The 11,142-nt window shown below is 41.2% G+C and overlaps 2 protein-coding genes across 3 annotated transcripts in view; one reads left to right on the plus strand and one right to left on the minus strand.

The window, feature by feature from the left end:
- The first annotated feature begins 1,795 nt into the window (after positions 1-1,795).
- LOC124181683 (ER degradation-enhancing alpha-mannosidase-like protein 2) lies at positions 1,796-4,655 on the plus strand. The gene is made up of 2 exons (XM_046568467.1): positions 1,796-2,729; positions 2,901-4,655. Exons 1-2 carry the CDS (start codon positions 2,050-2,052, stop codon positions 4,258-4,260), a joined length of 2,040 nt encoding a protein of 679 aa, XP_046424423.1. The 5' UTR covers positions 1,796-2,049; the 3' UTR covers positions 4,261-4,655.
- An 88-nt stretch (positions 4,656-4,743) lies between these two features.
- LOC124181681 (sushi, von Willebrand factor type A, EGF and pentraxin domain-containing protein 1) overlaps positions 4,744-11,142 on the minus strand; it is a 36,627-nt gene continuing 30,228 nt past the window's right edge. The window contains exons 23-37 of one of the 2 annotated variants that reach the window (XM_046568462.1): positions 10,845-11,092; positions 10,630-10,761; positions 10,375-10,540; positions 10,043-10,294; positions 9,413-9,954; positions 9,109-9,321; positions 8,864-9,019; positions 8,655-8,778; positions 8,314-8,376; positions 7,503-7,693; positions 6,786-7,423; positions 6,328-6,677; positions 6,020-6,222; positions 5,802-5,918; positions 4,744-5,642 (exon numbers count right to left, since the gene is read on the minus strand). In XM_046568462.1, coding sequence (XP_046424418.1) covers positions 5,611-5,642; positions 5,802-5,918; positions 6,020-6,222; positions 6,328-6,677; positions 6,786-7,423; positions 7,503-7,693; positions 8,314-8,376; positions 8,655-8,778; positions 8,864-9,019; positions 9,109-9,321; positions 9,413-9,954; positions 10,043-10,294; positions 10,375-10,540; positions 10,630-10,761; positions 10,845-11,092 — 3,427 coding nt within the window. In that variant the 3' untranslated portion in view covers positions 4,744-5,610. The remainder of the gene's footprint in view (positions 5,643-5,801; positions 5,919-6,019; positions 6,223-6,327; positions 6,678-6,785; positions 7,424-7,502; positions 7,694-8,313; positions 8,377-8,654; positions 8,779-8,863; positions 9,020-9,108; positions 9,322-9,412; positions 9,955-10,042; positions 10,295-10,374; positions 10,541-10,629; positions 10,762-10,844; positions 11,093-11,142) is intronic. The other variant, XM_046568463.1, reaches the window with a different exon arrangement.

Raw genomic sequence — 11,142 nt, forward strand, 5'->3', positions numbered from 1 at the left:
TATATATATGTATATATATACACACACATATATATATAAACCATATCTATCGACGCGTTAAGGTTTTGATGCTAGAAAAAAAGGTAAGAAGTGAAAAAAGAAAAAAAAAAAAAAAAAAACTAGGAGAGAAATTGAATTTTTAAAGATATGGATCACGAGGTCATATGAATAGTCTTTTATTAGGTGATTATTACACGTTTTCCATGTACAATTGTACGAGTCAGAGGCGGTCAGAATTGTTGAATATTGTAAATCAATAAGGTGACATATAATACACGATAAGTTTTAAAATCAATTCTATATTAAACGGTATGTGCGAGTTTAAAAAAAGTTACTTATATAGTTATATATATATATATATATATATATATATATATATATATATATATATATATATAAAATATATACACGCTGATCATTATAATAGTTCTTAACAAATATAGCAATCAATCATTTAGTCCTTTGATCACTGAAATAGTAGGTGTAGTAATTATTATTATTACTTGCAAATAAAAAAGCAGCATCCCTTCAATTAAATATTCGTCGACCAATACTGTCGTAACAGCCGGGCTCCTTTCGCGTATTTCCTTTAACTTCCATGGCAAAAGTAGACACTTGAGATATTGCTTTCATAGAAAATTTTCGCGCACGGAGCACATCGTGATGAATAATGAAAATCTTTACCTGGATCGCGGCCCGCAATGTGAGAGGTCAGGAGATACTGACAATAAAAAAAAAAAAAAAAAAAAAAGAAAAACTTATAGCGACAGACAGACAGACAGACATACACCTATGATAATGTAGAAGTTACTATAATTATATAATATATTATACAGAAGCGCACACACGCCAATAATATTTGCAACTATGATTGAATGATTACTTTAGTTTAATGATAATAGTAATTGTTATTATAGCGCGTAACAGTCACTATACGCGGCGACGATTGTAAAATGATAATGTGTATTTGAAATGAATAATAATGATAATGATAATAATAACAATAATAGTAACCGCAATGATCTTATAACTGTAATGATAACAAGACCGATAATAATCAATTATTATCATTAGACGTATATGTTCATACGCGTAACAGCCACTAGCCAACACACATGCTCACACTATACGCATAGTTACTACATAATATTATGCCATATATTACTGACGATTCCAAAAAAATATCAAGTACTCAACATTTTTAATAAATTATTTTGAAGGTTGGTTGTCAAACTTTTTATTCAGCCACTCCTCAGCTGATCTGCAAAGAGAAGAACAGAATTATGTCAAAGTAAAATATACCCGAATAAATTGTACGAAAATTAATTAGAACGTTACTAACGATGAGTTTAATTTGTGATCAAATTTTTACGAAGTTTTTTTGTAAGAATGTCTTAAAAAGAATTCACTTTTAGGAGAGAGTGAATTCTTTGCAATAAATTGAATTACGCACCGCGCTCATTTCGAAAAACCTACAAATATGCAAATGCGAATGTAAGGTAGTCTGTTTTCAGACGCATCTTTATTTCGCGGATCGAATTTAAATAATATTTTGCTTGAAATTTACCTTATACAGCTCGTTTAGTGCATTCAACAGGTACAAAGTTTCCTAAATCTTAAATCTCGTTCACATGTCTCGTGAAAAACGCGAATAACAGCGTGGCAGAAATTCGAAAATTGCCAACGCGTTTTCGGGCGAATTTTAAATGCCCGATTAGTGCTGCTACTTATCGGCAGGAACTAGAACTAATCGTCAAGTTTCGGTCCGCCTGGCGAAATGTCGTCTGCTATTTCCGTCTGCTAGATCAAAACTGTGCTGCGGTGTCTGTCAGTGAGGCGACTGTCAGAGTGCAGCTGATCGTACCGAAAATGCGATAATAACCGGGAAAAAATCCATCTCTGTGTGCGGTCTAAACAATGCACGATAAGAGAAGTACGGTCCGTCATTCACCCAGAAAACTGTTTCATTATTACCGATTTAAGACGGTGAAAAAGATTGAGAACTAACCTCCAACAAGAGGAAACTGTGAGGTTAGAAACATATGGAAAATGCATCGCATCGCATCGCAGCTGCTGATCATCCCTTTATTTATCATTGGGACGGGTCAAGCAGTGAGGAACTATGCCCGAGCGGACCTTCTGACACTCCGCGAGGAGGTGCGGACCATGTTTAATCACGCGTACTCGAGCTACTTGACGTACGCTTATCCTTACGACGAGCTTCGCTCGCTTAGCTGCGACGGATTCGACACGTGGGGCAGCTACTCACTGACGCTGATAGACGCGCTCGACACGCTGGTCGTTATGGGAAACTACACGGAGTTCAAGAGGGTCGTAGATATTTTGAGCTCTCGCTCGGACTTCGAGGAGAACATAAACGTCTCCGTATTCGAGACGAACATCAGGGTCGTCGGCGGTCTTCTCAGCGCTCACCTTCTCTCTCACAAGGCTGGACTCGACCTCGACGACGAATGGCCGTGCAAGGGTCCGCTGCTTCGTCTTGCCGAAGACGTAGCAAAGCGTATTATTCCTGCCTTTGATACCCCGACTGGAATGCCATATGGCACTGTAAACCTGAAGCACGGTGTTCCCGACGGAGAAACTAGCATCACCTGCACCGCCGGTATCGGCACCTTCATCCTTGAGTTTGGAACGCTATCGAGACTGACTGGGAATCCTCTCTACGAGGAGGTCGCCCTCAACGCTATGAAGGCCCTGCATCATCACAGGTCTGTATTTTTTTAATTCATGGGTTATTTATTTGTTATGGGAAGTTAAGCAACGGAAAAATGAATTTCAGTCCAATATACGTGTAAACCCATAAGCTCTCACCGCATCCCAAATGCTATAGTTTAAATCGTTTCAAGATTGTTTCAAGGAAAACTCTCTTTTCCTTGCAGATCAAAGATCGGGCTCCTCGGAAACCACATCGACGTGTTGACGGGGCATTGGACGGCTCAGGACTCGGGAATTGGGGCTGGAATCGACTCATACTTTGAGTATTTGGCGAAAGGCGCGCTGCTCCTTCAGGATCCGTTACTCGTCGCAATGTTCAACGACCACAAAGCGGCGATTGAGAAGTACATGAAAAAGGAGGACTGGCACTTATGGGTCTCAATGTCAAAGGGCCAGGTCACTCTGCCTGTTTTTCAGTCCCTAGAGGCCTACTGGCCCGGCGTTTTGAGCTTCTTTGGCGACATAAGCAGCGCCATGAAATCTCTCCACAACTACCATCAGGTGTGGAAGCAGTTTGGATTCACGCCAGAGTTTTACAACATACCGCAGGCCGACGCTGGGGCAAATCGCGAGGGCTATCCTCTGAGGCCGGAGCTGATCGAGTCCGTGATGTATCTCTACAGGGCGACGAAAGATCCGTACTTAATCGAGGTCGGGGTGGATATTCTCAGGAGTTTACAGCACAGCGCTAAAACGAGCTGCGGATACGCCACCATAAACGATGTCAGGGATCACAGAAAGGCGGACAGAATGGAGTCGTTCTTTCTTGCCGAGACGACAAAGTATCTTTACCTGCTTTTCGACCCTGATAATTTCATCCACAATGACGGACAACGAGGTACCGTCATCAAGACCAAATCTGGTCAATGCGTAATTGACGCCGGTGGCTACGTCTTCAACACGGAGGCGCATCCGATCGATCCCGGATCTCTTCACTGCTGCAAAAAGATCCAGGGTATTTTTCCTAGCAAGAAATCGATGCTGAAGAAGTTCGTCGTGGCCAATAACGAGGGGAGAAAAGAGCCCGAGAAAGGATCGGGGGATGCCGAAAACGATCCCGTCGAAGTGATCAAGCTCTCGCAGATCAAACTTGACCCAGAAGAGCCGCCTTCGATAAAGACTGAAGAAATCGAAGCTGAGGAAGCGGACAACGAGGTCTTACCCGAGGCGAAAAATTATAGCCAAAATATATCCAGATCTGAATTGCCCAAAATCGAAGTCATCGCTCCGCCAAACACCATATACAGAGCTGACGACAGCGATACGATAGACATTTTCGAAGCACCCGCCGGCGTAAATGGAGAGTATCCATCGATGGCGGCAGAGGAAAACAATACACAAACTTCTTACGATAAGCCCAAATTCTCAAAGAGAAACAAAGTCGAGCCGGATGTAATGTTGGAGAATATTAGAAACAGTAATATGTATCCTATCAATGACTCAATGCGATTTGACTACCAACTATTGTCGTGCCAGTCTCAACCGTTTCTCCAACGTATATCGATTATCGGTGAATTCTTTTGATTCGGTATGTAATACGAATATTCGCGTACTGTAATATATATATATATTGTCGATAGCTATTTAAAAATAATAGCGGGGTAGGAATATCAAATTTTTCATGGTTTTCAACGAAAGAAATAGGCGTGTAGATGTTTAAATTCTTATATTTATGTGTGTATATATTATATACATACATAATATGTTTATATATGTTTAAAGTCACACATACATATAATATAAGTATTGTACAAACAAATGCATATTTTATAATAACAAAATATAAATCCACTTACGTATTAATATTGTACACATATCTCTCGCATTCGCACGTAATATTAAAATTAGCCGTCGGTAAGATTGAGGAAAAAAAAAGTGAAAAAAAAAAACGTGTATTGCCACAATAACTCGTATTCTTTGAATACAAAAATTACATCTATAAGTGTAGTTTTTGTTCATGTTAATAATATGGTATTTAGTATATAGTATGATTTTTTTCGTCCAGACCTCATATTTACATAAAAAATATATAGATAAAAAATATGCGGTTTGTGCAAACATGAAGTTACAAATTTCGGTAACCATGTTTCTGATGTACATGAGTTTTAAATGAAAAAAAAACCCTTCGCGTAATGGATATGTTCAGTTCTCGGTTTATTCAATCTTGAAATTCCAAGATTTCTACTTTCCTAGTTTTCCCGTTATGAATTTATCAAATTGGTAAAAGATAGAAGAAAGAAAATCAATGGCCTAATCTATTACAAACATATCTATTATTATAATAGATACGTATTCGCCAAGAGAAGAAAAAAAAATAAATTAAAAAAAAAAATGATAATGAAAATACCAATAGAAATTAAAAAGACGTGCCAAAGTAATGATTGTCGCGTGCAATCATTACTCCGGGACTTGAATTGTATTCACTCATAGTTTACTGATCAAATTTGTAAAACGAAAATATGAGGTATCTCATTTATCCGAATTTAAACATATCTTTTCATCTTATGCTTCCATATTATTTCTTGAAGCCTATACAATGCATGATTCTATTCATTGTCGCGATAAATGAATGTTTTTTTTTTTTTTATATAAAATAGAGGGCAAAGAAAAAATATACAATATAAAAGAAGCGAAAAATTTGATAAACTTCTAGCGAATACAATGATCCTCGTAAAAAATAAATACAGTTTATCGTCCTAATGAAAATGTACGTATAATATATGTAAAAGAATCTACATGATGTTGAACGGATATACTTTTACAATAATTGTTCGTTGTTGAGCATGTTTTTCACCTAGTTGCGTCATAATTGTTTTTACACAACTTATAATTTAAAAAAAAAAAAAAAACTTACATAACATTTAACGTTCAAAGTCACTGGCCTTCACTGTCACTGTCGCTTTTGTCTGTAAGAGAAACTCCATATTAGTAGAACAGTTTCTTATTGCACGTATATGAATATAATTCATAAATCATATACCTGCATTGCTCAACATTTGAATTTTAGATTCTTGCTGTATACTTAAATTTTAACATCAACTTGTTTAAACCATATTATTATGTACCTTTCTTTCCCGGGTAGGCATGTCTTTTCAGTCTGTCGTACAAATCATCCTTGGTACCATATATACTTGCGTTGGATCTTGCAAGACTGTTCATTTTACCACCGTTGTGCAGACTCTCTGAAAATTTGACGTACAAAAAAAAAAGGGGGGGGGGGGGGTAAGTTGATTTCATGTTGATCTATTATGAATATATATCACCAATAAGTCAATCGTCATACCCTTCATGTAAGTTTCGTTGTAGAAATTCGGCATCTCCCAGCCATCTTCTTCATCGTCGTAATAATGAGCATAAGTGCTGTGATGAGAAGGAGCGATTGATTCGGCGTACGGAGTCGGTGCACCGTAGTAGAAGTTCACTTGAGAACCATTCTGGTCCGTTGCAGGCGTCAGCATCTTCTTTGGTTCCTTCTTGCGTGACGACCTGCAAGGAGAAACGTTACCAAAAAGACAATTTTGAGGTATGTTGAATTCCACCAACCGGTATAATACAATTCCCATGTCGATTGATTTCACTCTAGTCTCTCACCTTACGCAGATCATCCATACTAGGAGTACGACGATGATGATCAGTATAACTCCACCGGCGATTCCTCCGGCGATGTAGAAGAATTCCGACTTCTCCGTGCAATGTTTACCAGTGAAGCTTCCGATACATCTGCACGATGGCTGGCCTCTGCTGTCCTTGACGCAGGTTCCCTCGTTGTCGCAGTATCCCTTACAGACATCGGTACACTCTTCACCGGTACCGTTGTACCCAGGCTTGCACTCGCACTTGAAGTCGCTGGTTTCCGACATCAGGAGACAGTAGGCATTCGCATCGCAGTGCATCTCTTCGCCGTTTATTTCGCAAGGGTTGGTACACTCGTCCTTGCTCGTCTAAAAAGTAAACATAACGTAATCAATCAATTTGTCAACTTGATATACACATACCCAAAAACTATCCCATCATCGCATCATCATCTCTTAACATATAGTACTACTTACAGCACCCGGACCCTTGGTGCTGGTATTCGGCGGACATGGGATGCAGGAAGTCTGCTGCGTCTCCGACTGGTAAGTGGCTTTCTTGCACTGAATGCACTCGTTCAGGGTTCCGTTCAGATACGTTCCGGGGATGCAGACCGGCAGCGAGCACTCCTCGATGGTCGCCGATCCCATGCTGGGAGTCGTCCTTCCGAGGGGGCAAGCCTGGCAGGCAGCTTGGACTCCCTGCATTCTGTAGGTTCCCCGAGGACAGGGTTCGCACTTTCCTTCGACGGCCAACTGCTGACCGGATCCGCACTCGTCGCGGCACTCTTCTCTGGACACGGCAACGGCGGTTCGCGTTGTCTTGCCAAGTCCACAGAGCTGGCAGGAGAAGCTTCCCTCGTTCGGTTGGAAGAACCCGTGACCGCAGTTGCGACAGAGACCATCGCCATCGTCGTAGTACTTTCCGGCTGGACATCGCTCCTTGCAGTCGGCCGCACTTCGAGCCCCGGGTCCAATCGTCACACTGGATCTTCCAGCGATCACTGGGCATGAACTGCACCGCAGTTGGCCTGCTTCACTCTGGTACGTTCCGATTGGACAGTGCTTGCAGGACTTCGTCGTCTCGTCGTAGAAGGTTCCAACAGCACATGGTACTGGAAAAGCCCAAAGTACGTGTTATCTTTTTATTATCTATCCTGGGAAAGGGGGACGGAAGATCGAGCAGGTACTCACCACAGTCAGGTGCCATTACTACTTGTCCGATCGGACAGGCGTAGTCGGATTCAAGTATCAAAGATGCTGGATCAGGCACAGTGTTAGGAAGGATGTCGTGAACATCGAACTGATCTTCCTCCAATATCAATTTTTCGAGGAGATTTTGGACGTTCGCTCGTTCGTTCGAATTCGTGTTTTGCACTGGATCGCTGGAATGATTCAAAAGGTGTTGGACAATTTTTTTTTTGCGATCAATGCATCACTGAACATCTCAGCGGTTTGTTGTTGCGATATATTTACAAGTATTTACAGTGATGGCATCGTCCGTGAAAACGTGGAAATGCATTTTCTAAATATTTGGATTATATCGAATAATATACAGATGCATAACATACTCTGATCTATAACGTGGTTCTAAAATTCTAATACTGAAATTAAAATGTCATCCGCGAATAAATGGCATATGGTATCGCATCTGTATATTGTATCGATTGCTATTGCAGACATCAATTAAGTAAAGTCAGTTGTAGGGTCAGGAGTTAAATAACATATCAATTCTAGTAATAATTAGTTGCTGCTCATGCATCCCACCGGTACCTGAAAGTTAACGTAAAACATGCATTTTAACGCTATATATATATAATATGCTACCCATTGCCGAAATTTTAATCGAATATGACGAATGACTGTGGGTATTAAAAATGGGAGGATATTAGAAATTATTATTGGCATTAAGAGTGTTCAATTGTAAAATAATATTATTGTTATCGATGTAATGCATGAAGTTGAATGTTTGGTGGCTGTGCTGAGATTTGCGAGAAATTCTTACTTTATTGCTGGGAACGAAATCTCCACTTCGTATGTATCGCTTCCTTGGCGCGCTTGTCTCGTTCTACATTATAAAATGAGTAATTTGGTCATGCTTGTTTTTTCATTACAATACAGTATAGGTTTAAAACCACTGTAGAAGACTACGATATTTTGCGTGAAGAATATAGCTATAGCGATAGACAAAAAGGGTACGAATGTCCAACAGTACAAGTAACAAGGTAATCATTAAAATAAATAATTAGAGAAAGTTTCAATCAAAATGTGACATAATCAACTGTAAGGTATTGCAGAGATATTTAAATTTGTCTTTATAATGTTTATAAATTTCTGAATACTCACGTTTCAGCAGGTACGGCAGCTGAAATGATGTAAGTGCCGCCATCGTCATCGTTCGCATCCCTGGTGCTGCGTACTCGGTGATCGCATTGAACATCGATGCTCAAATTCTTGCACTCTCGAGTTCCTGAAAAATGTTCATATTTTTATGTAATTGTGTAATACTAATCGCAATATCTTATTATTACAGATAAACGGGGCAATATCAATACCTTCGAAAGCGTAAGAACAGAAGTTCCAATCCCTGTTTAAGGAGTTTACGGCGTTCCGGACCTTCTGCTTGAGAACACCTTGACCAGCTTCGTTGCAGAGAACAGAGGTAGGGAAGTTCATCTTTATCTTGAATACTCTTTGAGCCGGAGTGGCACCTAATGCAGAGATAAAAAAGAAGTTATAAACGCGTTTAGTGCGCAAGCAAAATAGTAACATCAACAGTAAATCATCAAATTTTACTCACTTGTACACGCTGGATAGATCAGCGGCAGTGTTGGGTTATTCGTTGGTCGCCAAAATCCTTCGGCTCCGCAAGTATAGAAGGAAGGAACTTCCTGCGAGAACCTAAGGCCAGCGTTACAGAATATTTCGCATACCTTGAACTGACCACCAGATCCCCAATCTTTGCACTGTTGGCTTCCGCCTACAGGGTCATCTAACTCTGGGCAAAATTCAGCTGGAAATCACAGAGCAATAATTTGGTTAAGTATACTTGTTACCTCACACTGGATGAAAAATATTCGCAAACGATGTCTTGTAACACTCACACAAAACGTAGACCTTGAAATTACACGTGGCGGAGTTTGCTGCCTGGTCGTAAGCAATGTAACTAATCTCATAGGTTCCCCAGAGGAGGGTTTGACCTGATCTGTGACCACTCTTCTCCTGGATCTTTGTAACTCCAACATTGTCGCTGAAGTGCGGCTCATCCCATGTGACTATCGCCGATCCGTTCTTGGCGATAACCCACAGGTCACCAGGGCAATGTTCAACCTTTGGAGGAACCTTATCCACCTCAAGCTGCTTGCATTTGTTACCGCTGTATCCGTTCGGACACACTCTCTGTCCGCAGTGAGACGGAACCACCCTTTCTACGCCGCCGACGATCTCGTCGTATCCAGCCCACGTCAGGATTAGATCCTGGTACAGGACGGGCTCTGTGCGACAGTCGCGTACCTGTTTCTGGATTTCGTTCGTAACGTGAAGAGCGCGGCCCCAGACCTGCACCTTGGTCAAGTGACCCTGGAAGCCGGATTCCGTGTAACCTTTGGTGTTCTCGGTCAAGGGTTTTCCAAGCACCGTCCAACCGCTGCAGGGGAGAACAATTGTTCAAGTACAAAAATTAATGGACTGCATGTGTTTGAAGGTGAATACCACTAGTATTGTTCACTACTTACTAAGGTGGAAGAACTCTGCCGCTTGCATAGCCTTCTGTTTTACTTGCGATCAATCCTTCTGTGATCAAGATAAGTTCACCACCGTTATCGCCGTTCCATACAATCGCAACGTGATGCCACTGTCCGTCATTTATCGTTGCGTACTCTTTGAATGAAAGGTATACATCCTGGAGATCTGGGAACAGTGACACCTGGACACCGTTACTGTGCGCCTGGACCATTGGTCGACGATTCATTGGAACGTGTGGAGAGCTGAAGTAGAAATTAAGACAGTGATGATCTGGGTCCCACCAGTTGCGAGTCTTTTAGGTAAGTGGTTGAAATCAATTTACCTGACACTGTATAATGTAAAGAAAATACCAGCTTCATCCTTCTGCGTAAATTGCACCCACATTGCGATGGTTATGCTCTTCTTGGCCCCCGTAAAGAATGGTATGACTTGCGAGGCGCTGCTCCTGGTTGGGTCCGTGAAGTAAAGGTCGTAGTCAACCTGTATAGCTGTAAAATATTTCACAAAATAAATTTCATTGTTCTGTTTTAGAACGGCGAAAATCACTCGCTTTGTAATCATAAAAATGGGTGGTTACTTTTTCTACAATCATCACCGGTCAGGTTAAAAGGACACTGGCAATAGAACTTTCCAGTCAAGTCGATGCATGTTGCTGACGGCGGGCAGGAGTTCTCTTTGCAATCGACTATATCCTCGGCGCAATTTTTACCTGAAAAATGATGTGATATGGTGGTGAAAATTCCTCTCAACATCATACTCTAATTTTTCAACACGCCAGGGTGAGAACTGTACCTGTGTATCCCGGAGGACAAATACAGGTGAAACTCGGGCCAATGTCTATACAGGTAGCGCCATTCTGACATGCGCCAGCTTGGCAGGCATCGTATTCATACTGGCACCCGATACCGGTGTAGTCCTCGGGGCATGAGCAATTTAGTCCAGACCCAAAGTCCTGGCAACGACCATTATGCATACAGGGATTACCGATGCAGCGCTCGGGTGCTGTCTCACATTGCTTTCCATCTGTTCCGGACGGGCATCTGTTGCGAAGAAAATGACGCAGGGTAAGACGCAAGAGACGAAACAAGCC

Source organism: Neodiprion fabricii, chromosome 4 (assembly GCF_021155785.1).
Source record: "Neodiprion fabricii isolate iyNeoFabr1 chromosome 4, iyNeoFabr1.1, whole genome shotgun sequence".
Lineage (NCBI taxonomy): Eukaryota > Metazoa > Arthropoda > Insecta > Hymenoptera > Diprionidae > Neodiprion > Neodiprion fabricii.

Coding starts and splice junctions, on each gene's coding strand:
- LOC124181683 (XM_046568467.1), top strand. CDS start 2,050: ATGCATCGCATCGCATCGCAGCTGCTGATCATCCCTTTATTTATCATT. Junction 2,730..2,900: donor AAGGCCCTGCATCATCACAG/GTCTGTATTTTT, acceptor TTTTCCTTGCAG/ATCAAAGATCGGGCTCCTCG.